The sequence below is a fragment of the Callospermophilus lateralis genome, chromosome 2 (genome assembly GCF_048772815.1).
Source record: "Callospermophilus lateralis isolate mCalLat2 chromosome 2, mCalLat2.hap1, whole genome shotgun sequence".
Lineage (NCBI taxonomy): Eukaryota > Metazoa > Chordata > Mammalia > Rodentia > Sciuridae > Callospermophilus > Callospermophilus lateralis.
The window spans coordinates 183,161,403-183,188,241 of NC_135306.1; the positions used below are offsets into that span (position 1 = coordinate 183,161,403).

At 47.3% G+C, this 26,839-nt stretch overlaps 1 protein-coding gene across 2 annotated transcripts in view; it reads left to right on the forward strand.

Moving 5' to 3' along the window:
- The window catches only part of Ldlrad3 (low density lipoprotein receptor class A domain containing 3), a 227,644-nt gene extending 213,358 nt beyond the window's left edge, over positions 1-14,286 (forward strand). For both annotated transcript variants that reach the window (XM_077108700.1, XM_077108701.1), the window contains 2 exons: positions 10,174-10,519; positions 11,399-14,286. In XM_077108700.1, the coding sequence (XP_076964815.1) occupies positions 10,174-10,519; positions 11,399-11,639 (587 nt within the window). In that variant the 3' untranslated portion in view covers positions 11,640-14,286. The remainder of the gene's footprint in view (positions 1-10,173; positions 10,520-11,398) is intronic.
- The last annotated feature ends 12,553 nt before the right edge of the window (positions 14,287-26,839 follow it).

Here is a 26,839-nt window from a genome sequence, read left to right on the forward strand (position 1 = left end):
ACCTTGAGGCTAAACAAAACCATTTGCCAGCATGAGGCACTTCACATGGGGGGGCTTAGTCTCATGTGAAAGACACAAGTGCCAAATGTCACCGGGGTGCAGGGTTAGAGACCCTCTGCCTGTGTCCCCCAGCAAGCTATTTCTGTTAAGGCATCGGGAGGCAGCGATGAGCGGCAGAATCCAGCTCTGCCCACGTGGAGGTGCAACCCCTTAGGAAAGAGAGACAGTGCAGGACAAATGCAGCATGGGTGGCAGGAGCTGGAGGGCACGGGAAGGGGTGGAGAGGGGTGGGCCAGGGGGGTGAGCAGCCACCACAGCGCAGGGTGTGAGTGATGCAGATGGCCATGCTTACAGAGGGCACAGAGGGGCAGAAGCCCAGGACAGGCCCCGGTTTGAGGAGGTCAGAGGGTGTGCAGCGGCAGGAGGCAGGAGTGGAGGCCAGAGTGGCACCAGGTACAAGACAAGCTGGGACCTAGAGGACAGGGGCGGACTTTGGCTTGATGCCCAGCACATGGGAAGCCGCTGCAGGGTTTTGAGCAGAGGAGCGACTTGAGCAAATGAATTTATGGTGCAGAAGGAGCGCCCTGCAGCCGTGTGGAAAGACTGCAGAGAGCCCAAGGCGGGTGGGCAGAGGCAGCCGTGGCTGGGAGCCCAGACAAGAGGTATGGGCCCTAGGACCAGTGTGTAGGTCCTGATTGCCGTGAGGTATACCTGGGCATTGGGCCCTGCTGGCTCTGGGACCAGAGCAAGATGAACGTCCCTGCCCTCAACACCGTGAGGCCCTGGGCCGCATGGTCAGATCTGAAATCTCACGAAGCCTTGAATTTATCCATTGTCAATAAAGGTCCCCCTCGGGAGCCCCGGCTGCAGTGCTTCTGTTATCAGCCCGTCCCCTAAATTATTCAGAAAGTTTTCTGCGCACAGAAACTGCACGTGCGCTTGCTCAGCATTTCAGCAGGTAATGAGGTTTCCCAGCGGCAGTGGCACCAATTATTATTCCTGGGGCCGCAAGGGCTCCCGGATCCGAGAACACAACCAGGGCCACCTTGGGCTCCTCGTGAGTGGCCTCAGGATCAGCTCCTGCTGCCCGCCTCCTGTCAAGCCTGGACACATGGGTGGCAGGCAGCACTCCCCACAGCAGCTCCCACTTCCCTCTGGGGAGTTGCAGGCTTCTGTCAGTGACAGTCACAGTGAACTTTAACTGGGGTGACCGGGGAGGTACATCTCAGTTGTAGCCCAGGAGAGAAGGGGCCAAGATTAAAATGATTAATTTGTTGATTTTTTTTTTTCACTCCTGTCTGACCGTAGTACCCCTATGTGATGCCCCTTGCCATCCCAGAGGAAGCAGTTCAGAGAGGTTAAATGATTGAGACTCTACTGGAGCTCTTCCCCCCACACACAGGTGTTAAAAATTATTTAATTTGTACTGTTTCCTTCCTCTGTTTAAAAATGTGACTTTTTATCTTTACTTTTTTCCAGTTTTCATTCGTAGGTTATAATTATGCATAACAGTGGAATTCATTGTGACACATTCAGACACGCACATGGCATAATTTGGTCAATCTCATTCCCCAGGACCTCCCCCTTCTCCCTCCCCCAACCCCCTTCTTGTACCTGTCTCTCTTCTATTATTATTAGTTTTTAAAATAATCTGCTGGAGTGTTTTAGAAGAGGGGCCCCATTGCAAGAGCAGTAAGATATGGGGAAGGGAGAGGGGAAACAGAATGAGCTGCCCAGCACAGTATGACAGTAACTGATTTTAGACTCTCTCGTGGTTCCGGAGGCTACAAGTATGAGATACGGGTGGTTGTTTCCTGAAGATTCTGAGAGCGCCTGTACCTTATTCCAGTGCTCTTTGTACCACTTGTGTGCTCTGTGACCTTCAGTAAGTTACTTAATCTCTCTGAGCTTCATTTTCCCCATCTGTAAACTCAGGAAAATAAAATGCAACCACAGTTCCCGGCGTGGTTGTAGAGTAGAATGAAATGGTGCATTGCAAAGGAGGGTCAGAGCAGCAGGTGGGTGTACTCTGGAGCTTCAAGATCAGGGAAAGCTCCTTATCGAAGCTTTTCTTCCCATTTTGACTCTCTGTATGTTGGGAGGCTGTGAATTACCACGTTGCTGTGTTTCAAAGTTAGTTTATAGATATCAAAAAAGTCCTTGCAGAGTACTTCCTGCATTCACAAGGCAGCTGGCGGCCCTCACAGGAACCCCACGAAGGAGCCTTTGCCGCCAAGAATTTCTCTTAGTGGTGACATAGACGGGTTCAGACCCAGATTCTGGTGCCCCCCACCCCCGGCTCCTCCGCGACCTGGCGGTAGCAGTCACTGTTAGTGATTCCTTGGGTATATTGAAGATGGCCCCCTTCCTCGACCTCCCAGGGCGCCCAGCGTCTCACCTCAGTGGCCACTGCAAGGCAGGCCTGGGCCTTCCTGGGAGGAACCGTGTGAGTCACCACGGCTTGGTGACTTGGTGTGGCAGAAACTTGTTCTCTCGTGGTTCTGGGGGCTGCAAGTCTTGAGATACCGATGGCTGTTCCCTGGAGGTTCTGAGAGAGCCTGTTCTGTGCCTGCCTGCAGCTTCAGGAGGCCACCAGCAGTCCTGGGCTTGGAGCTGCAGGACCCCATCTCTGCCTCCGACCTCCCCTGGCTGCTCCCCGTCTACCTCTTTTATGTCCCTCACAAGGACACATCATCAGATTCAGGGCCCTCTCTGGTTCCCCCCAAAGACCTGTACCTTCATTGTACCTTATTCCAAATGAGACCACATTCCAAGGTTCTGGAACGTGGGGGAACTCCATTCAATTCTCCATGGATTGTGTAAATATAAAAGAGTTAATATGCGTAAAACACACACAGGATATTACCAGAATAGGGTAAGAGCTGCTAAGATAATCCTATCATCATCATCGTTGTTGTTGTTGTTGTTGTTGTTATTATTATTCCTTCATTTTTTAGTTCAAAGGTAATATGAGTGGCCATGATGGAGTTTGTTACTATTCATTTTTTCATTCTAGTGAAAATCAGGAATGGGGAATTTGTCATGAGGCAAATGGTATCCTGTTTCTAACTCCTCTTTCCCCCATACCCTCTGAGGGTCATGTTGGGAAACCAGGGGTGGAGGGAGACCCGTGGTCTGAATGCCTGGCCAAGGGGGCACCGTGAGCCTCGGAGAGACCGAGAGACCTTGGCCTGAAGAATTTTACAGGAATCACATAGCAGCAGCAGTGGGTGCTGTTCAAACTGGTGGGATGCTCAGAAAGCTTGGGCTCAAAGAGGTTGAAGACTAAGACCCACAAGGAGTTCTCCCTTCCCAGCCCGATGTAGCCATGAGAATGAAGACAGGTAGCACAGTGTGGGGAGACACTGCCCCACAGAACTGACCACACTGGGTGGCTCCATGTGGACAAAGAAAAGGAGAGGGTTCAGTGTCAAACCTGGACGGTCTAGTAATCCACCTTGAGAAGTCATTGTGCTGGTGACCAAAGACCACTTGTGCATTCAGCATCTGTGTCAGACACCACATTGTACCCTGTTGTGTTGCTGTGACAGAATGCCACAGATGGGGTGGTTTATAAAGCACAGAGATGTGTTTCTTACAGTTGTAGAGACTGGAAAGGCCAAGATCCACTGGCCGCCTCTGGTGAGGGCCTTCCTGCTGCATCACAATATGGCGGAAGACATCCTGCAGGAGAGACAGAGAGACCTTGGCATTGATCCTTTGATTGCCTGTGATCTCGTCACCTCTGTTGCATTGGGAGGATAAAGATTCCAATGTGTGAACCTGGGGCACACATTCAGACCACAGCAGGCTCTGACTGTGGGTGGCGGGCACAGGAAGCTGGCCCTCCCCTCATGGCTCATACAGACTGGGCTGGTCCGCCTGAGTGTTGCAGCATTGTTGGTTGATGGCAAAAAAGGAAGCAGCCCAAAGGCATTTTAGTGAAGGGAGTGGAGTACAGTGGTAGGAAGCCTACAGCTACTCTTCATTGAAAGGGCAGGTGGGGAGAGGTGTTCGGTACAGGTTATCTGTAGAGCACGAAGAGGAACATGTCGTGTGCGTGCACAGAGAAGGATTCTGAGCCTCTGTGCTGTGGGTCGGCACACAACAGCCAGGGCACCAAGCCCCACCTTCCCCTGTGGTTTTGGTAGGTTTTGGCTGGGAGTGGCACACTCGTTCATAGACATCTTGTCCTTGGCTGCCTTTATCTCCAGGACAGTGTGAGTCATGTGACTGAAAGTGTATCAACCCACAGAGCATGAAATATTTACTCTCTGGCCCTTCACGGTCTTGGGCAATCATGGTCCACACAAAACTCTGCGCTGTTTTTATCTAGTGGAATGGTAGTAGGGACGGGAAGGGGAAGAAGCATCTTGTCTGCCTTGAACAGTTCTGTATGACTTTAATTTTAATAATTAGCATGGATCTTTATAATCAAAAATAAAGTTTAATTTGAAAGGGTAAAAAAGGCATGTGGGACTCACATTGAGGCTCAACTATCAGTTATCTTTTGGTGTAAAGATAGGTATCTAGCCAGGTGCAGTGGCGCATGCGTATAATTCCAGCAGCTCCGGGGGCTGATGCAGGAGGATTGCAAGTTCAAAGCCAACCTCAGCAACTTAGTGAGTCCCTAAGCAACTCAACAAGACTCTGTCTCTAAATAAAATATTAAAAAGGACTGGGGAGTGGCTCAGTGGTTGAGTGTCCCTGGGGTCAATCTCCAGACCAGTAAATAAATAAATAAAGATAGGTGTCTAGCTTACTCCAGCAGGAGAGTCAGATATTGCCCCAGACTTATATGGTTCATTGATTTGCAAGAATGGTGTCAAGGTAATTCCATAGGAAAGAACAGGCTTTTCAACAAATGGTGCTTTGAAAAAAAAAAAAATTGGATATCTGAATGGAGAGATGAAAAGAAACTTGACCTTTTGCTTGTACCATAAACAGAAATTAACTTGCAGTGGATCCTAGATGTAAATGGAGGAGCTAAAGCTGTAAAACTCCTTCAAGACAGAGATTTAGAGAAGATTCCTGAAGAGTATATAAATGACACAGACCATTAAGAAAGAATTGATGCAGTGGACTTCATAAAATTGAAAAAAGAAAGAAAAAAAAACTTCTCTTGAAAAGACACTAAAGCAAATGAGACGTCCAGACATAGGCTGGGAGGCTCTTTGCTAAATATGTTTGTGATGAAGGGCTTGCGTCCGGAGCATGGGAAGCACTCTTACAACCCACTGATAAATCAAGCAATCCAATTTAAAAGTAGGCCACTCTTTGTCAGAGACCATGTGAAGTGACAGAGAGCGTGTGAGCGGGTGCTCAACCCCGTGAGTCCTGAGGAAATGCCAAGTGAAGCTTCAGCGAGGCACCCAGACACGCTGTGCACCCACAGGAGTGGCTGAAATGCAGAGGATGGTGATGGCAAGTGCTGATGGGGATGCAGGGCCATGGGATCTCACGCAGATGCTGCGGGGCAGGGTGGGGGGTGTTCAGAACACCACTGCAGCTGCGCAGAGCAGTGGGACGGTACTTGTCAAGTCAAACCTCTGCTCCCCAGCGAACCAGCTATCTGTCCTTGCTGTGCCCAAGGAATGTGAAAATGTGTGTCCCTACAAAGACCTGAATTCCCAAAACTGGGAGCAGGCATGTCCCCACCCTCGGCTGGGGAATCGCCAAACAGACTGTGGTGCTTCTGCCACTGAATGCCACTCAGGGAAACCTGGGTGGATCTCAGGCAGTGAGCTGAGGAAGGAGCCAGATGTGAAAGGCTCCATCTGCTCCATTCTACCTGTGGCTTTCTGGGAAAGGAGATCCAGATCCAGACACTGGAAACAGACTAGTGGTTCCCATGGTTGCGACTGACAGGGGGAGACCAACTCCAGGGGAGCTGGAAAGAATGTTGAGGTAAGGAAGGGCCCCGAAGGCGTAGCTGCTCATTTTTGCAGCAGATATTCCCAAACAGGAATTCTCAACTCAAGAGGTCAGACTGCAGGCGGGGGCTATCCTCCAGGAGTTTCTCATCAGCAAGGCGTCTCCTCTGTGACCATGCCCCCCACCCATCGTGACCATGGGCCTGGAGGCATGAGCCCCAGGAAGCCTTGCAGCTACCGGAGAGATGGGAGGGACACAGTGACGCTGAGCCCAGGCTGAGCTGAAGGAAGAGAGGCTGTGTTTGTTTTTCTGGTAGATAATCCAGTACAAAGGTGCAAAGTAGCCAAGGAAGAGCCTCTTGCCTCATTCTACCAGCCTCTGTTCCCCTCTCTAGAAGCTACCAGCATCATCATGTCTGTGCACCTTCCAGAACTATGCTACATAGTCTTCTGCATCTGGTGAGGGCCTTCTTGCTGGCAGATTCCCGAGGGGGTAGAGGACACCATGATGAGACAGGGAGCATGGCGTCTGCCTCTTCTGTTCTCTCCCACTTCTTATTAAACCACCAGGACTCATGCACGGGAGCTGCACCCTGAAGACCCTGTCTAGTCCTCACCTCCCAAAGTCCCACCTCTCACCACCATAGTTTCCACCCTCTTAGTCCCTCCCTGCCTGCCCCACTTTCTACCAATCACCCCCCCCCCAAACCCGCTTGCATATATACCAGGCACCAAGATACCTGTTTTCCCAAGACCTGGCCAACAAAACGTGAGCTCACACTGGGCCTTTGCCAATCTGATGGGCAAAGAAAAAAAAAAATAGTGTCCTATAGGAAACTGAGTTTGCATCTGGAGGAAGGAATGCCGCAGAAGGAAGGGAGCACCGAGTCACAAGTACCAGCTGCCCTGGCGCCTCTGCCCATCCAGACTGCACCTCTGAGTGCATTAGCGAGACGCATTGCTCCTCAGGACGCTCCACTGCCATCTGCTAGAAGACTGGCATGATAACTGCACAAACGTGTGATAACTTGAGGTGAAGAGCACCCAGGGGCCGTGCAAACACAGCCCGCGCCACCAGGAGCTGCCGGTGACAGCCGTTTAGAGAGAGCCATGGCTTCGGAGTGGTAGCAGATTGCCTGGAATTGATGTGGTAGAGTTGCAGGCACAGGGTGGGGATCCAGGATGTGTGGCAGGGGGGCACGAGGGCATTAGCTTGGGGGACAGCCAGAAAAAATGGAAACTTCATTATCCGGGGATTACGCACTTGGAACGTAGGACCCAGGCAACTCTGATATTAGTAATTTGGCCAGCAGGCTCATTAAGCTCTTAAGAAAAGTGGGTCTAGTTAATGAATTAATACGAGATGACATTCTACACATAGAGCAAAAACGAGACCAGGCACCACTGAGTTATACAACATCATAATTTCTCCAGCCAATGTGTTCACAGCCTCTCGCCTGCCAAAGCGGGCCCGTCTGGAGACAGTGAGATCGTTATGATCCAAAAGCATTTACTTTTTATTCATTTTAAAGGGCTCCCCATTTCTTCTTTTTTTTTTCCTCTTCAGTACAGAGGATCAGACTCAGGGGTTCTCTACCACTGAGCCATATCCACACCCCATTTTATTTTGTACTTTAAGACGCAGTCTCACTAACTTAATGAGGTTGACCTCAAACTTGCCATCCTCCTGCGTCAGCCTCCTGAGTCACAGGAATTACAGGTGTGCACCACCACCCCGTCACACCCCACTTGTATACTAAATACTGCAAATGGTTACACAGAAGTCAGCATTTAAACATCTCTGGGCCCTTTGTTTTCCGTGTGAAAATCTACCCCACGCTACCTGCCAAAGGGGGTGCTTTCCCTTTTCTGCCACTGGTCCGGAAAAGTTGAAAAGAATAACCTGAGAATGTGAACCCTGAGAACTGGGACTAGCTAGTTAGAACTGAGGGAAAATTCTGAAGATGGATAGTGGAGATGGCGGCACAGCACTGTGATGTGCTTCATGCCCCTAAGCCACACATTTAGAAAGCATTTGGGTGCTATATATATATTTTATCATCGTCATAATTTTTTAATGATCACTTTTTAAAAGAACTAGCATGACTGAGTGCAAACCCTTGTCAGGCCCCGTTCTCGGCCCTTATGTATATATTGCACCCCCCATAATCCAGGGAGATGTGTGCCGTTCTTATGTGGTACTGCCTGCTGTCTCTTTAAAAATGAGGCACTGAGGCTTAGGAAAGTTACATAACTTGCTTGAGCCCAAGCAGCCAGTCCTTGATGGCTCCAGGATAGCACCTCAAGTCTCTGAGACTTTGTAGCTCTGTCCAGGAGGTAACAAAATAGCAATATTTTAAGCCTGAATTCTGAAACACACACACACACACACACACACACACACACACACACACACACACGTCCCCATCCAGTTTTTAATTAAGCTAAGAAAAGAGTGACAGTTAATTGTCTCCAGAAAAATCCCAAATCACCTCCTTCCCTTAACTGTGTGGCAGAGTGATCCTGTTTTTCACCAGAGTTATCTTGACGTCTTTCTGCACAATTAAAATCTGTAATGCACATTGAAATGATCACTGCCAGGAACTTGGAGAATCTTGGAAGCTTTTGGTCCATGTTTTGGTGTGGCTGGAAAGAAAAATTAACAGAGAAATGGAAGTTTGGGGGGCGAGGTCTTCGTTTGTCTCAGATAAGAATTATTTAGGGCTGGGTGTGGCGCTGCAAGTGTGTAATCCTAGAAGCTCAGGAGGCTGAGGCAGGAGGATCATGAGTTCAAAGCCAGCTTCAGCAAAAGCGAGGTGCTAAGCAGCTCGGTGAGACCCTGTCTCTAAATAAAATACAAAATAGGGCTGGGGATGTGGCTCAGTGGTCAAGTGCCCCTGAGTTCAATCCCCAGATACAAAAAAAAAAAAAAAAAAATTATTATTTGGGGAAACAGGAAAACTTTATATCATGAATAGGGAAGAGAGAGTGTGTTTCACAGCATGCAGTTTTTTTGAAAGAGAAATATCTGGGTTCTAGCCCTGGTTCATCTGAGACTACTAAGGTGACCTGGGATGAGTTAATTCACCTCTCTGAGCCAATTTGCTCATCTGAAAAATAGAAATAATAAGGGAACCTAATTTACTAGAGGGTGTAAATAAACAGATTTTACCCTTGAGTTGTTTGCATTAATTGAGTGCCTATTGTATACCAGGCATTATATTACATCCTGGGGATGCAGTAATGAATAAAATAGACACATAGCTTGTGTTGAGGATCAGAATAAAGCTCTTAGCACTGCTGCTACTTCTGGTCTATATTTTGGTGTCCTGTGCCTGCCTGGACCTTCCTATGGAGGCCAGATATGTCCCACCTGCTGGGAAGCCTCTTACCTGAGCATCTTAAGTGTCGAGAGGTCTGAGCCCTTGTTTGAAGAGCTTGATCCTTGATGACATAGTCCAGCCTCCAGAAGCCCAGAGAGTACCTGTCCCCCTTGTGCAGCCCTGTGCAGGTAGCACTTTTCCAAGGGCACAGAGTGAGTAAGCCGAGGGGCCAGGACTGGGACCAAGTGTGACACCAGATTCCATGGTCAGCCTGTGCCACACTAGTGCTCGGTCTAGAAAGATCCACCTGGGACCTGGCATCAGACACTCTACAGACAAGGAGCCCAGAAACACCTCGTGTCCCTCATATAGTTATGTTATCAGTTTCCAGTGAAAACCCAGTTCCTGCCGTGAGAACTCTCGCTCCTGTCCCCTGGATGTTCATTACATTTCCTGGGGCTGGCTTCATAAGCAACTTTATCGAGGCCTCATTTACAATAACATAAAATTCGCCAAAATGGAGTGTACGATTCAGTGATTTTTAGTAATTTCTCTGTTCTGTATGACCGTCGACATCATCTGGTTTTAAACATTCCCATCACCCCTACAAGATCCCTCTTGGCCACTTTCAGATGATCCCCGTTGCCTCGCCAGCCCCAGGCCTCCACTGTACGTCCTGCCTCTGTAAGTTCACCGTCCTAGTCATTTCATATAAACAGAATCACATGTGGTCTTTTGGGTCTGGCTTCTTTTATGAAACAGTGTTTTTGAAGCCCCCCATTCCTATAGCATGTCAGCACTGGCCACAGTGTTGGCTGGATAACTACCCAGCACATGGATGTATCTCCTTCTGTTTACCTGCTCACCGTCGCTGCACTTGTAAATGGTGACACTGTCAACATTTGCATGTGAGTCCTGGGGCTGGTGTCAAAAGGCAAACGTAGGCTAACTTGGAATCCTTTCCTCTTGTCTCCCAGAGCCGGGCAGCGGACAGGTGTTTGTGACCTCGGAGAACCAGCTGGTGTACTACCCCAGCATCACCTACGCCATCATCGGCAGCTCCGTCATCTTCGTGCTGGTGGTGGCCCTGCTGGCTCTGGTGTTGCATCACCAGCGAAAGAGGAATAACCTCATGACGCTGCCCGTGCACCGGCTGCAGCACCCTGTGCTGTTGTCCCGCCTGGTGGTCCTGGACCACCCCCACCACTGCAACGTCACCTACAACGTCAACAACGGCATCCAGTACGTGGCCAGCCAGGCTGAGCAGAACGCCTCGGAAGTGGGCTCCCCACCCTCCTACTCAGAGGCGCTACTGGACCAAAGGTGCGTGCTGGACCGCAGAACCCGGGGGAGGGGCCTATGTGCACACACCCAGGTCCTTTCCCAGAGCCTGGGTTGGGTGGCTGTAGGCAGTGGCAGAGACCAACATTCACCAGTGACACTCCACAGTATCATCGTTGCTGAACCTGAAGGCAGGGTGCCTGGGTTCCAATCCCAGCCCTGCTGTTCACGGTTACAAGCAAGCCGTTTCCTGTCCCCGTGCCTCAGTTTCCTCACCAGTACAATGGGCACAGAAGTAATGCCCACCTCCTTTGTGGGCATGGAAGACGGGGACAGGAAGTGCACAGCACAGTGCCCAACTGGAGCAAGCCTTCAGTAACAGGAGCTAAGAAAACGATGTGTTTTCTGTTAAGTGATTTCATTTCAAGCAAGGTACAGATAAGGAGATGGAAGTGTTGAGAGAGTGTCCTCTCACTTACCCAAGTCCACAGCATGAGTTGGCTCTAGTGAAACCCCAAATTCTGAGGCCCATCAAAGGCTCGGCTGAGATGCCAGCTCAGCCCCTTGGCCATGGGGCCCTCAGCCAGGAGCAGAGCAGCTCTGCCAGACAACCCAGGTTAAGCTTGGCACCCTCCTGGGTCCACACAGAGGACGTGGTATTGGCCCTGCCCAGAGGATATGAACCAGACAAAGCACACTGACCTGTTTTCTTTCTCTGGTTTCAAACCACTGGTTTTCCTTGTCCTTGAATTGCCCTTGCAGTGGCAGGAAGGTCATTCCTCACTTGAAGCATCAGCTCAGAAATGGACTGACGCTGGCACGGGCGGGATCCTTGCCCCCTGCTCTGTCTCAGCACTAATCTATTCTCTTCTCTCCACTCCCCACCGTCCCTGCCACCCCAACCTGCTTTCTCCATTGCAGACCTGCGTGGTATGACCTTCCTCCACCACCCTACTCCTCTGACACCGAGTCCCTGAACCAAGGCGACCTGCCTCCTTACCGCTCACGGTCGGGGAGCGCGGACAGCGCCAGTTCCCAGGCAGCCAGCAGCCTCCTCAGCGTGGAAGACACCACCAGCCACAGCCCAGGGCAGCCTGGCCCTGCGGAGGGTACCGCTCAGCCCAGGGACTCTGTGCCCAGTGAGGGCACTGAACAAGTATAAATCCAGCGGTTCCAAAGTCCACATGGGCTCATCTGCTCCAACGGGTTACATTCTAGCAACTTGTGCCCATGAGAAGCTGCTGAAGCTCCTTTCAGGGTGTCTCAAGTTGAAGTTGGCTGTGTCAGCTGCCTCTCCATTCGTCTCCTTCCCTACATGGCAGGATATTCTTTGGAGGGAGACCTGACATTTTTCTGGCTTCTTAGTTGACATGAAGCATTGACATCTTTTGCGTGAGGTCACTGTTCCTACGGGGCCCACAATCATAGCCTCGTGTTCCACGTCATTCTGTTAATGTTGGAATCCCTCTGAGTAGCAGATGCAAATTTGTGGGCAGCAGGATGCAGTGGTCTTTGAGAAGCAGTGTTTCTGTGCCGTGTTGCATGTTCAGAAGGGCAGAAGACACTGGACCAGATTTTCTGCTCGGCTGCACCCTCGTAGCTCCACTTGGGGATCTGGGTTGGGTGGTCTTACCAGAAGGCCATCACTGGACGGCCACCCTAAAATGCGTCCAAGTGCACGTCAAACCTGCCTGGCATCATCCTCGCTTTGCTCTCACTTCAGCAGAGGCAGTGGCCAAAGAAAACTTTGACATGAGGACACCCTTTGGCTCTCAGCAGTGTCATTTTGGTTTTGTGAAGGACCCTGGGTAGATTCTGGCTTTAGAAATGTGCCCCAGAATCCTTGTTTGGAGAGCTTGTTCCAGCGTGTGGATCATCAGCCTCGACCTAGAATCAGCAGAGAAGTATCTGACATGAGTTTGACCAAGTTCTCTGCACCAACATGCTATCAGAACCTGGGTCTGTGTGGCCCCATGGTCCTCTCCCTGGCTTCTGCAGGTCACGCCTCCAGCTGACCTGCTGTAGCCAAAGGATGAGGACTCAACTGGGTTAGCCAACAATCTGATCTGGCCCTTCTCCCCAGTAGACCACACCCTGCCTGTCTTGCTCATCCCTACAACTTCAACCCCAGACTCCCAAGTTCCCTCTATACCCCAGATTTCACCTGTGCATTTGGATCTGAGGATACAAGAGCCATATTCAGTACCTCTCCTGAGAGCTCCCAGCAACCTATGCAGCTCACACCCTCCTACCCAATGTCCAGGACCAGAGCCCCAAGTTAGGGTCAGGGTCGGGTCCCTCCTTGACATCCCCGGTAGAATTTCTCCTCTGAGACACATGGGCAATAGACAGTTTGGAGTCAAGATTTTCCATTTGGATTTTTAAAAATCTCTTAGAAATGCATTTGAAACAGTGTGTTTGTTTTTTTCCCTTCTAGTTAAGGGACTATTTATATGTGTATAGGAAAGCTGTCTCTTTTTTTGTCTTGTTTTTTCTTTAGTAAGGTCCAAAGAAAATGCAAAATGATAAGTCACCCCAGGCCGATCAGTGTGCCAAGCGCTTGTGTGTTGTCGTCGTGCTTTGAGGTTATTATTTATGGAGTTCTTGAAGGATACAGACAGATGTGTCCTTCAGTTCTAGTCTATATTTGTGCTAGTTTTCCTTTTTCTCTATGCCTGGCCAGCCACGGGCCCCACCCTGTGAGGGAGACATGGGTTAAAAACGTAGGCATTGTTGGGCAAGAAACCACACCAAGGAGGGACAGAACTGGAACCAGGTGGAGCCACTCTGGGCAGCTGTCACCTCTTGAGGCCTTCTTTCCACAGCAGAGGAAACTGTCAGTGCCCTATCTGACGCCAGTTCCAACACAGCCAGCAGGAAGGGGGGATGCAGTGGCCTTCGGTGACCCTTTCTGTCGACTTTTCTTTTTTTAACCAAATCCAAAGTATATTACAGGAAAGCTAGCCCCTGGGTTTTGTTTTGTTGTTTTTTGTTTTCTTTTTTTTTTTTTTTTTTAAGTAAAGGAAACTAGTTGCTTGTGTCTTTCATTTTTAAAATAGTACTTATTTCCTGAATAATCCAATAAAAACAACTTGGATGGCAGACAGCTTGTGACTGGCTACGCATGCCGTCTTCTGTGAGTCAGGGTGGCTTTGTTTTTCCCCTTGGTGGGCCCCTGCTTCTTTCTGGTGCTCTGGAAGATGTTTAGAGGAAAGTATTCTGATTTTAATTAATTGTTCGGTGAGTTAATCTCACGCGCTTTTCTGCTTCTAGGCATCTTAGGAAAAACAAATGGTTTTAGGAGATAAGGGGAGTCTATTAATGCTGTTTTTTAAAAACAGACACAGGGACATTTTTATTACAGATTTGATTTTTAATGGATTTTTAAAATATATATATGTACACACACACACACACACACATATAAATAAGACACCAAAGCTGCAGGATTTTGGATCCCCCGCTGCCACAGTCAAGATGTCAGATAAGTGGCTAGCAATATTTTGTAACTCATTCCAACCAGGATTTTGTTTTTACATTCAAAAAAATCTACACCAACCAGAAAATGATCTGTGCTTTCTTTTCTCAAATGAGATCAGTGTTTTATTTTAGCATTAAGATAGTTTCACTGTGATTGCTAGCTTATTGCCTGACTATATTTTCCTCTACCTTATAATTGATGTTTTTTTTCTTTAAATGCAACTAAGTGATTAATAAATAATGTGTGATGTTCAGAGTTAATGTAAACTGGAAAGGTTATGTTTGATTGCTTTTTGTTTTTTGATTAGGCTTGGTTTGTTTGGGTTTTTTTTTTTTTTTGGATTTTTAAAAAAATTTTATACTTTCAAATAAACGTGCAGTTTCATTCTTTCTATTGGTTGAATGGTTCTCGACCCACTTTTCTGACCCATAGCAATCTAAAGAGTGGACAGTCACTTTGTGTTTTAGCTTCTGCAATTAATTTATGCCATAATAAAACGGGGGAAAGAAAGCATATATTGATGGGATTTCAAAATGTGATGGATGCTTGGGATTTCACAGCTGGAATGATTGGGGGACAGAGGTGAAGCTGTGGACATCAGTTAGTATCCTGGGCCCCGAGAAGTCGGTTTGGAAGAAGGGTGCTTGACCAGAGCATTGTTCAAGGAGAGAGGGGTAGTGACTGTAATAACTGTTACAGATGTTGACTACATATACAGAGGCACAGTATAGCTCTAACACCAATGTGCTGTAGTGAGTTTTAAACCACAAATGGCTCACATTGACCCCATCAGTGGGAACATCTTTTTGTACTTTTAAGTCTAGTCTTGAAGCTACATGTTGAATTATACAACAGGGACTATTGCATGGGAAGTCAGGTTGCCCAGTAGATCACTACCTCCATGAGCAGGAACAGTTACCAGCCTTGGCCAAAGTTGAAATCTATGTGGAATCCAAAGATAAGACATTCAGGACCAAGATTTAGATTATGTATCACTTCTCAGCTCTCTCAAGAAGATGGATCTATCAGTCAGGAGTATCCCTAGTATGTGCTGTGTTGTGCCCTAGTATGCACTTGCCCTGCCCCAAGTGGCCTAGGGTGGACCTTTCCATGTGGCATGCCCCAAAGGATTGTTAAGATACTCCTTCCTTGATCCCTCAGGATACTTTATGAATACCATTTGTTTCTGGAGCTCATGGTGAGGAAACAATCAAAAAGCTCTAATCTAGAACAGAGCTTAGCAGAAAACATTTTTGGCTTATGGCCATATAGTCTCTGTAGCAACTAAAAATGAGCCCATAGACAATACATAAATGAATAGATGTGGCTGGGTTCCAGTAGAACTACTTACAAAACTAGGCAGCTGACTGAATTTTGCCTATGGGCTTTAGTTTGTCAATCCTTGGTCTAAAGGATCGTGCCCACATTGGGTTTATGAATCTAAAGCTAAGGGCACTATAGAACAGAAACAGTGCTGTTAATGGAACAGACAAAGGCCCTTTGAAATGAATAGGAAATGACCCTATTATCGCTTTTCCAATGAATAAGAAAGTACAGGATTGAAATGAATAGAAGCTTTCTTAATGTGGTCCTAAATGGTTGGGTTGAACATTAAGATCCTAGTGGAGAAACTACTCCCAATGGGATTTTTTCAAGGTCATAAACTCAAACAAAGTCTCTTAGAGAAAGTCCATGAGAATGAGTGAGCTGGGAGGTATTGTTCATCTTCTTCATTTAGCTTGCAACACACAGGGAAGGCAGTGCCTTCAAAAGGTAAAGCAAATAAGAGATCCATTCATGTGGTCGCAATGGAAGAATAATGTGTATATATAAAGAAAAGATATACAGGCAATGAGACCCTCAAGAGAAAGGTCAGTGAGAAAAATATACTGACTCTCTTGCCATCCTATAGTTCATGGGACATTAATTTAAATTTCCACTTATAAGTAATAAAAAGCCAACTCATGAGATTAATCACATTAAATTTCACACAGTGAATTATCTAATGCAGCCAAATCCAAGAATATGAACACTTGGTTTTAAGCATAGCTGGATTCAAATGCTGACAGCTGCCATTAGGAATCAATTTGTCCCTTACCAATTTCTCAGTCTTGTTTTGTGTAGCAGTTGGCTTCATGAAAAAGAGGGTGCCAGAGAATCCAGGTTCATGATCTTAGAAGAGACATTATCTTCCAGAATCTACTGAAACTCCTTCAAACTGATTCATGCTTGACCATCGTTGGTCAGGTAGCCACTACAATGAGCTGTACTCTGTCCCTTAATTGACAGCTCCACCTGAATTATGTGGAGTAGGAAAATGGGCAATTACTATATGGAAGACCCAGTAGTAAAGGATCAAAATATCTACTCTAGGGCCTCACCAAGGAAAAGGCCTCACAACTGGTTGGCATAATTTTTAATAAATACAAGAAAACAGCATGCACCTGTAAGCTTCAGGCAACATGGACAGACATTAAATGTTTTGAAAGAAGCAGGGTCAGTGTTGCACTGAATATTTCAGGAGATTTCTCGACAGCCTTTCTTTGGAGACAAGGTCAGCCTCAAGTTACATGCATATTAGATTAACGTCACATGTGCTTTCAAGAGATGGTTCACATGAAATCGTTCATCACGCAAACATGAATAAAGCCACATGGGTGGAATTCTTTCCTAAAAATATCTGAAATAACTTGTGGGCTCCAAGACTCTTACAAACCACTGAAGGTGCTGAAATTGGGCAATTATCCCACCAAGAGTTCTCTCAACCTACATGGTATTTTTAAGGTGACAAACCAGAGATATATTCTTATTTGTCACCTTGGTCAAGCTATCCAAGACTTAGACACACCTATGTGTATTGTTAACTAGGTTTTCCATAGTTAACCCTTTTACTACACCTAGGAATTCGAAGACATCAATATGTGGAAATTCTGGGTCAGCTGGTGTCACAGGAGCTGAGGGGCTGAATCCCCATCAGAGTTGAAGGCTTGGCCATGAGGGACAGGGGTGTGACATTGGGGGAAGCATGTTTGTTGAAATATGATCCATGCCTCAGCTGGTCTGGGTTTATAGTTGGAGCAAGATGATTCACTTCACAGTTCCAGTACCAAGCTGTATTTGACTTTATGTGACTTCCAAGTTCACCCTGGTGAGTCATCCAGTGAGCCAACGGAAGGAAAGGTACACCAAGGTGCCAAGACAGGCAGTGTTTATGGGCCAGACCTGGAAGCAGCACACACACCACCATTCACATTCCACTGTCCACAGGAGGTCAGCCCCATAATCACACTTTCCTGAAACAGAGGCTAAGAAACTAGATTGGCACGTGTCCAGGAAGAACCAGATGATTTTGGTGGTGCTCACCAAATAAATGTTTGCCTTCTTCTTTTTGCACACAGAATGCACTCTTTCTGAAAGAAGACAGCCAACCATCCCGTATAATCAAAGTCCAGGATCTAGTGAAAATGTCTCTGTCAGGTGCAAATGTGGGTCCTGTGGAAAGTTTCTCAACCCTACACAGCCCTGGCCTCTCCCCTAGATTGCCTCCCTTCCGCCTGTCCTCAGAATCTTTGAGTAACATTCAACTCGCTCAGGATAAAAGTCAAAATGGTGATCTACAGGACCTTATGCCATCTGGCTCCCCACAAAAAAATCTCTCTCCTTATCTATTCCTCACCCTCCTCCCTTACTCTTCTGCAGCAAACTTGCCGTCTCACTTGTTCTTAGACCACCAGATACATCCCCAGCCAGGGCCTTTGTTCTTGCCATCCCCTCTACTAAAAGGAGGGTGCTTCTCTGGATATGTAGAATATTCTTTCCCATCAGGAACCACATCTATTTGGAATCTTGATATCGATGTCTTTAGGACTTCTGCTGGGGCCACCCTGAGACTCCTGAAGACATAAGTACCAGACCACGGCATAGCTACCACTCCAGTGATTTTAAATGATTCCTGAATCAAAATGGTATTTGGGACCCGAGAAGGTGCATTGGGAAGTGTGTTCATAAAATGTGAATATAAATCTTATTTGGACCAATGTTAATAACATGATCAGGAGATGAGTCAGAAATACCTTGACATTAGAAAGAATACATCAGAATGGGCAGAATAGGAACCAGAGATTGAAGTGATAACCAAACACATGTCCATCTGGGGCCCCTGCATGAGGTGTGATTTTTTTGCAAGGGAACTTGAGCCAGACCATCATCTTGGAACTGTGTTCCTGGTATACTAGCCTGTGACTCAACTAAAAGCACATGGACACACTGGCAATTTGCTAGGTATAGGACCACAGATGCTGTTTGGAGATGGTGGCACCCCCAGTTTAAGGAACTAACACCTTGTGCAAACACAGAAGAGAGTTAAAGAAGTTATACAGAGACAAGGCAGTGTTGGTGTTGTCCTCCTTGTAAGTGAAAAATAAACTGCTCAAATAACTCATCCCTCTAGGTAGAATCAGTTGCTAGGAGATGACTTGATGGGAATGTCTTGACCCACTTGCTGACTTGGCTTCGATCTAATAAGTTGTTCTTTCACGAAAATGATGTTTGTACTTGCCTGGTGTCTCCCCTAAGATCAGTTGGAGCCCCTACAAGCATTACAGGAATAAGGGATTTAATATGGAAATTGGGGTTTATACTGATGTGGGAAGAGCTGATACAGCTACAGCTGGAGGACAGAGACATAGTCCCCAAGGACACCTGCCTGGAGTTTGGCAAGGAAGGCAAGAATCCACTCCATTAAGTCTCCAAAATGGTCTCCAAACAAGTTAGCTTATTGAGAGCATGGTGAGGCCATGTGTCTGACCACTGTCCCCCCCCCGCCTTGAGGACAATGACTTCTGTGGCTCTTCTGCCTCTCAAACCTTACTTGGGCAGTTTATCAGCACACTTGCCCCTGGGAACTAGAAGAACAGATTGCAGGAAGCGGAAGCGTGGTTCGAGAATGGAGGTGACAGTCATCTCAGCCCACCTGGGGAACTTTGACCTTGGGTCGTGCAGTGGTTTCCTGAACAGACACTCACCCTCCAGGAATAAGGATTATAATGTAACAAATTGAAGTCAGGGAGTTTTGAACTCTAATTTCTATGTATTTAATGAGAAAAGTGCATTTCATTTTTGACCTTTAATTTTTCTAAGTATAACCAATAACCTGAGTTCATAGTTTTCAAAATTGGGGAGATTCTATTATAAGACAGGGTTTAATCTCTAGTAAATTATTTCATCAATTTGTGCAAGCCTAATCTATGCTAGGGAATAGAAAGGCATACATTTGGAGTTACTTATTAGTGATCAGTTTAGACTTTTGTTTTAATTTAGATTTTAAACATTCCCCCAAAGGCCAGATATTAAATGTTTGGTTCCCAGCTCTTGGCATTATTGGGGGACTGTGGAAATTGTAGGAGGTGGAGCTTAGTTGGAGGAAGCAGGTCACTGGAGATGTTGTCCTTGAAGGGGATATTTTGTCCCTAGTGGTTGCTCTTCCTCTCTCTTTTCCTGGCCACCATGAAGTGAGCAGCTCTGGTCTTCCCCGCCATGATGTTCTGCCTCACCAAAGGTCCAGAAAGAATTCAGCCAAGTGTCAAGGGAATGAAACTTTTGAAACTGAACCAAAATACATCTTTCCTCCTTAAGTTAATTTCCTCAGGTATTTTGGCACAGTGACAGAAAGCAGAGTACCACAACCCTGAACAGAACCTTCCCCTGCCCACTGTGAACCTCAAGGAGACTCACAAAGAGACAATTGTACAGGTTGAGTAAGCAACTTCTTCAGGGTGGGAGTAAGTGGCTGTCTCCTCCCCTGACAGAAATGGCCACTAGGTTGGCCAGAGGGTGGACCATCAAGTCGTCAGATGAGTTAGAAGAAAAAAAAACAATAAGGCTCGGATTGTAGCTCAGTGGTAGAGCCCTAACCTAGAGTGTACGAAGCCCTGGGTTTGATCCTTAACACCACATAAAAATAAATAAATAAAGTAAAGTACTGCGTCCCTCTACAAAGAAAAAAAAAATCTTAAAAAAATAGAGAAAAAATGTTGGACAGTAGAAGGCTCCACGGCTGCTCCCTCCTTCTTACCGACATCTCCTGGGAATGAACTGACTAGGTGAGAACCAATCAAGGGCAAATACCAACTGGGCCTACGGACCTCAGTTCACATTGCACAGGCTGGAGCCAGAGGTTCAGAGTTTCCAGGAGAAGAATCAGTCAGCCTTGAAAAGGTAATTGAATTCCACTGTCTCTCCTGCACATTCTCTCTTCTGTCCTCTCCTCCTGTCCTCTCCCTCTCTGTCCCCCATACCCCTGTTACTTGCTTGATGAGTGTTTAAGACGGAACTGTTCATGCTCCTTGAAGCTAGCAGGGTGGCTGGGGGTCCTCAGAGTTTAATCTGTGATCCTGATTCTCACTCCCTGGAAGATCTGAAGGTTGAGATTTGAAAAGTAGAATATACTAGGAAACCCTCATTTGGGTTTTTAATTAATAGCCATGTTTTTCTTATCAGCCTTTACTAGGGAGACCTATATTTTGAAAAGTATCAGGCACTTAACATCTATTATTAAAATCGATATCTTGATTTTATCTCTGGCCTTGCCTCTCTACTCAAACTTCCAGCCCGAGGGTGGTATTCAAACCACGGATATATTTTAGTTGGCTTATCGTCTCTCTCTCTTGTAATTGTTACCAACAATTGAAATTCAGGAGAGTTCATATGAATAGCTGGATTTATGGCTCCCTGTGTTGAACCCAGAGCCTCACACATGCTAGGTAAGTGTTCTGCCACTGAGCTACATCCCAGCCCTTGGTTTTATTTTATTTTTCAGACATGGTTTTGTCAAGTTGCTGAGGCTGATCCTGAGCTTGGGAATTCTCCTGTCTCAGCCTCCCAAGTAGCTGAGATCACACATGTGCACCCCCATGCCCATATGATTTCTGGATTCTTTTAAAGAACTAGCAATGCTGGATCCTTCCACAGCGGACTGTTCCAGGAGCTGAGTATCAGCTGTCCTGTCAAATAGAGCATTCATTCTTTAGTTCATCTTAGTCCTGACTTCTCCTTTTTGCCTCAGAGCCAACCCACCTCACTCATTTCATGACTTTCCTGGTCCTTGTCCTACTTGTCAGAACCTGGAGTCAGCAGGGCTGAAGAATCAACCCCCAAACTTCTAACCATCACTCACAGTTACCAGCTAGAAGGAGCCAGTCCTAGGTACCAGCTTTGTCACTGATTTGTCTTGTCCTTTCTGTGCCTCCATTTCCTAGTCTTTAAAATATTTTCCACACCTTGCACCATTCATTTTTATTTTGCTAAAATACACATAACACTTCTAACCATTTGTAAGTGTATAGTTCAGAGGCATCAAGCACACTCAGGTTGGGAGGCCTTCGATCACCACCATCCATTTCCAGAACTCGTTCATCTTCCTAAACTAAAGTTCTGCACCATAAACACTGACTGCTCATTACTGCCTTCTCCTGGTCCCTGAAAACCAACGATCTGCTGTTTCTCTGGATTTGACTGTTCTAGGTGCCTTTTGCAGCAGAATCATGCATTTTTCCTTCTGCATCAAGTTCTTTCACTTAGAATGTCTTCAGTGCTCACTTATGTTGTAGCACATGTCAGAATGTCATTCCCCTTTTTAGGCTTAAACATAGTCCATTGTATAGATGCACCACATTTTGTCTAGCCATTCATTGGTCAATGGATATTGGGTTCCTCCCAGTTTTAGCTACTGTGAATAATGTTGCTATGAGCATGGGTCTTACAAATACCTGTTCAAGTTCCCGCTTTTGTTTTAGAGGTAGGCATTCAGAAGTAGAGTTGACCCGGCATCTTTTGAACATCCTTCCTAGGTTTGGGCAATTCTGTTCCTAAGTCTTGCTGCCCAAGAAAGCAGCTCCTTCCCAGGCTTCCTAGGAATTCAGGCCCACATATATGAACCACGCTCAGATAACAGGGCCCATGTTTGGAAGAAAGGGATGTCTCCTTATTCTTCATCGTGACAGGGGAACATCAGGCTTCATGCCACAGCAGGGGCAGACATCTCAAAGACCAGTGTCCATGGTGACAGTGGAAGTTGCTGGGTTTAGAGGCGGAGTAGGATGTGTCTGCATAACATCATCACGGGAGTATCAGTTTCCTACATGGCCTCCAGCCTGCTCCTCTGATCCTTCCAGAATTTTTCCGGGCCATTGCATGAATTCCTTTTCTGTCCAGAAAATTAGGTTTTATTATTTGCAGTGAAGATCCTGACTAATCTGGTATTCAGCACAGGCAGGATATGGGGAGCCAAGGCAGGACTTAGGGTCCAAAGATCTGAGATCAAGTCCCAGCTCTACTCCTGAATCTCAGTGTGACTTCAGACAAGTCTATCTGTCCTGCCAAGCTCAATGTCTCCTCTCCAAGAGGGTGGTACTAGTCTGTACTCCTTCAAGCAGCCGTGAGAAAGCCACAGAAAATTGCAAAGAGAAGTCCCTTGTGAAAGGCAATAGAAATTTTAATGGAAAGTCGTTTGATTGTTCCTTCACTAGAGATCTGAGCTACCTTTGCCTTTACAAGCTGAGGGATTTAAGAATTTGCTTCAAGCAGACCACTTCAGGGCAAAGTCTTGAGTGCACTTGTCCCCAAGAGTTTGAGGGAGGCCATTCACCCACCCACTTGGAAGTTAACTAAGAAGTAGGTGATGGCAGGAAGAACGGGAGTAGAGTCACATAATCAGCATCAGCTGAGAATCCAAATGACCACATGCAGAACAGCAGAGCTAACAGTCGTAGTACTGATGCTTATTGGTCAGTTATTTTATGCCAAGCCTATGCTAAAATGCAGTCCTCTGCATCAGGGGTTGGCCAATGGTGACCCACAAGCCAATCTGTTCCATTACTATTTTTTTTAAAAAAAAGTTTTCTTAGGATATAGTTGTGTTCATTCATTTACTGTGTTTCTGGATAATTTTGTGGAAAGCTATAACATGAAACAGAATCCAAATGGCCCACCAAAACCTAAAATGTTTGCTCTCTGTCCCTTTATAGGAAATTATCGAGCCCTGCTTTGGATGAACCCTAGGAGAGGGATAAAGTCATTCTACCTCTGTGCAGGTCAGAAAACTGAGGGCCAGGGAGGGAAGGAGCTTATTCTAGGACCTGAAGTTAGTAAATGCTCACAGCTTTGAGCTCAAAGGCCAGGCTCCCTTTAACTCACTGTCACTTAATGTGAGTGACATCTCCTCCTCTTCCTTTCTGGCTGAGGCCTCTGGAGAAACCAGTCTAGGGCAGTCACCCCTTCTACCCCAAATGGCATCAGGCCTGGGTGGAAGCGTCCACTTCCTGCCTCGTGGTTCTTGATCAGAACTGGATGTTCTTCCCTAGGGGTTATTTGCTACTTCAAAGCTCTCAAAAATCAATCAGCTCCCTCAAAGTCACAATGCTCTCTTTCAATTAAATGGCAGCTCTGTACCGACTTGGGAGCCAAATCCAGGGGTCTGGGAGAAATGTAGCTTCACCGAGAAGGGCTGCCCCTTTTTTCTGGGTCGTGGGTTTGACATCTATCACTTTGGAGTCCCACTTTAGGGAGCTCTGCGCCCCAGGGAGTGTCCTGGCATTTTGCTGTACTCATCTGAACTCAAAGCTCACCTTAGGGTGGGTTAGTGTCTGGCAGGAAATAACCACAGACCTTTGATGGAGTCTCAGCAAAAGAACACCTGGAGGGGGCTCACTTCCTGTTAGGGATGAAGGACAGAGGGAGGGAATCAGAGGACAGCCACTTACAGGGGTGGACACTGGACACTTCCTGTTCTGAAGTCCTCCTAGTTCAATTGCATCTGTGTGATTTTCTTTCTTTCTTCCTTTCTTTTTTTCTTTTTTGGTATTGGGGAGTGAACCCAAGGAGCTCTACCACTGAGCTACATCCCCAGCCCTTTTCATTTTTTTAAATTTTGAAACAGGCTTTCAATGAGTTGCCAAGAGTCTTGCTAAATTGCCCAGGATGGCCTCGAATTTACAATCCTACTGCCTCAGCCTCCATAATCGCGGGGATTATGAGCATGTACCACCCCGTGGGACAGCATATCAGTGAGTTTTTTTGTAGGCTTTGCCATCTTCTAACTGGTGTCACGAAACAGTATTGGGAGAAACAGGTGGCAAGCAGCAGTCTGAGAGCCCCTGACAAGTGGGAAGCCTGAGAAAGTGGGCTGGTGACTGAGTTCTGCCCAGATGCCTCCCCGACCAGGGCAGAGTGACACGTGCCATCATCCCAGCAACTCAGGAAGCCATGACATGAGGATCACAAGTTCAAGGCCAACCTGGGCCATTTAGGAAGATCCTGTTTCAAAATAAAAAATAAAAAGAACTGGAGACATGGCTCAGTGGTAGAGTTAACCCTGGGTTCAATCTCTGGTACCAAAAAAAGGGAAAAAATACAAAGAGCCTTCCCCAAGCAAATGAGTGCTGACAGAATGATGTGGAGTCCCATGGCCTTTACTGCCACTCAGGATTGGCTGGTTTGTCATCTCAGGGTGTGCCAGAAAGACACCCCATTTTATATAATTCCCAAAGGTAGACAAGTCCCTGCTCTCATGCCTGAGGCCCTCCTCTATGCCTCAATAACCCTGTCTGTAAAATGGGAGAGCAGCCGACTAGTTGCCCAGGAGAAGCACCATCCAGAGAGCCTGGGTCCCAGGAGACAAGCTGGGGGTGCTGCACTGGCAACAGAACTCGTCTCTGCAGGGGAAGGCGCGGGTGCTGTCGAGTCTCTCAGTCGGCTTTATATCTTGAATAAATTGCATGTTGGAATTTAATTTGGAATCCCTGCTGTTTCCTTGATGAACGCAAACCACACTGCAATTAGAGTGACGAAGCCGGCTGCTGCTCCTGACAAGGGTGATCTGCCTGAGCAGGGCGGGAGGGGACCCGCAGTCAGCAGGTGGCTGGTGAACCCGTCCGTGCTGGCCATGTGCCCGCATCTCTGCCATGGAGAAGCCCCTCAGGGACAAAGGTCACACCTTCTAACAGCTCGAGATGCGAGGTGTGCAGAGGGTTTCAGAGGACTTTCTTGAATTGCACCTCATAGCTTTTGCCCACTGAGGTCTCCTGGGTACACTGGATTCTGCTCATAACTCGGGGATGGAAATCTCACCTCCTCCGCCATCCCAGGATGGAAGGAGGTAAACCCTGAGTGCTTATTATGCATCCAGTGCTGGGCTAAGTGCTCAGGAGGCCTCGTCTCTTAATTCACCAGGTAACCTCACAAGAGAGGCACTCTCATCATGTCCAATTTACAGAAGGGAAACCTGTGACTCAGAGAAGTTCTGTAACATGCACACACGGTCACACAGCTCATGAGTGGTGGGGTAGGTTCACTCTGAACACGATGGTCTGGGTCCAAGTTCACCTTCCGCCTTCACGGAAGTCCCAAGGCTTCAGCCTTTCCTCCCCTCCCCACTCCTCCCCTCCCCATTCCCACACCCCCACACTGGCTCACTGAAAGGGGAACGGGCCCCTCCCTACCCTCCTCACTGGTTCCAGTGCACAGGAGCAGGACTCCTCATCTGAGAGGTGCATTTAGGGAGTCAGCCATTCTTGACCACAAGAAGCAGGTGCAGTGACCAGGCCCTGTACTGGCGGCTGGCCACTGCTGGAAGCCTGAGCCAAGTGCTCCTGCACCAGTTCCTCCATCTGGGACTATATAGAAATGGGCAGCATTGCTGTTCTCACAGAGAGGGAGAAAGAAGGCCTCATTTTGACCTCAGATCTGGGCTGCATACTTTTAATGCTGATTTTCTTTTCTTTTCTTTTCTTTTTTTTTTTTTTTTGGTACCAGGGTTTGAACCCAGGGTCACCTAATCACTGAGCCACATTCCCAGCCCTTTTTATATTTTATTTTGAGACAGGGCCTTACTAAGTTGCCAAGGCTGGCTTTGAATTCATAATCCTCCTGCCTCAGCCTCCAGAGCTGCTGGGAGGGATAACAGGCTGGTGCCAAAGTTGATTTTGGAGCCCCACTTTGTTCAGACCTTTATATTGGGAACATTTGGGGCTAGGATTGATGAAAGGAAGAAAGAGATATTCTTTTCAAACCTAACCCCAACTTCCAGGCACTGGAACTAGGTGTCCCTGCTCCCAGGCTGGGATGCTACAGCAGAGGAGTCTATTCCAGAAACTGTCCCACGGCACCCAAACAAGGATGTTTTCTGCTAGAGACAAATAGCAGATGTACATTGGGTCTCAGATTAGGTATTTTTTCTGCAAACAGAAGAGGCCTACAATGTACTGCCTGTGCTAGGAGACAGGACCTCATCACTGGAAAGGAAAGCTTCTAGTCTCACCAGTCACCACCAAAGGGAGGGAATGACCATAAAGCAATATAAACCATCAATTTTAGCACCATATGGTCAGTGCCACAAAAGCACAGGCACAAGGGCCCAATTACAAGCCAGTCTCAATATCTCTTGATTCTTCCACGGTGATTAGGATAGAGGTCTGACAGCCTGGCTGAGCCCAAAATAACATGTGCTCAGACAAGATCAATGTCTATTTCTCTGTCATATAACAGGTCACGTGTAAGGCATCCAGGGCTGTTACGTAGGTATCAGGACTGGAGTCCTTCCATCCTATGTCTCTGCTTCCTTGGGGGTTGGTCTTGTCCACAGAGCCAAAGAGGGTCCACCACCATTTCCACTTAGCCCGCAGGAAAGAGGAAAGGAGGGTGGGATCCACCTTGCTTCTGCTCACAGTGCACTGGCCAGAGCTTAGTCACAGAGCCCTGCCCGGCTGGAAAGGAGGCAGCGGAGGTGGCTCTCTCTGGGTAGCCACGCAAACTGCCCCCCAAGATTGAGGCTTCTGTGGCTCTGCAGGGGAGAGGAGAAAGTGGGGGACCGCAAGCCAGGGATGCCC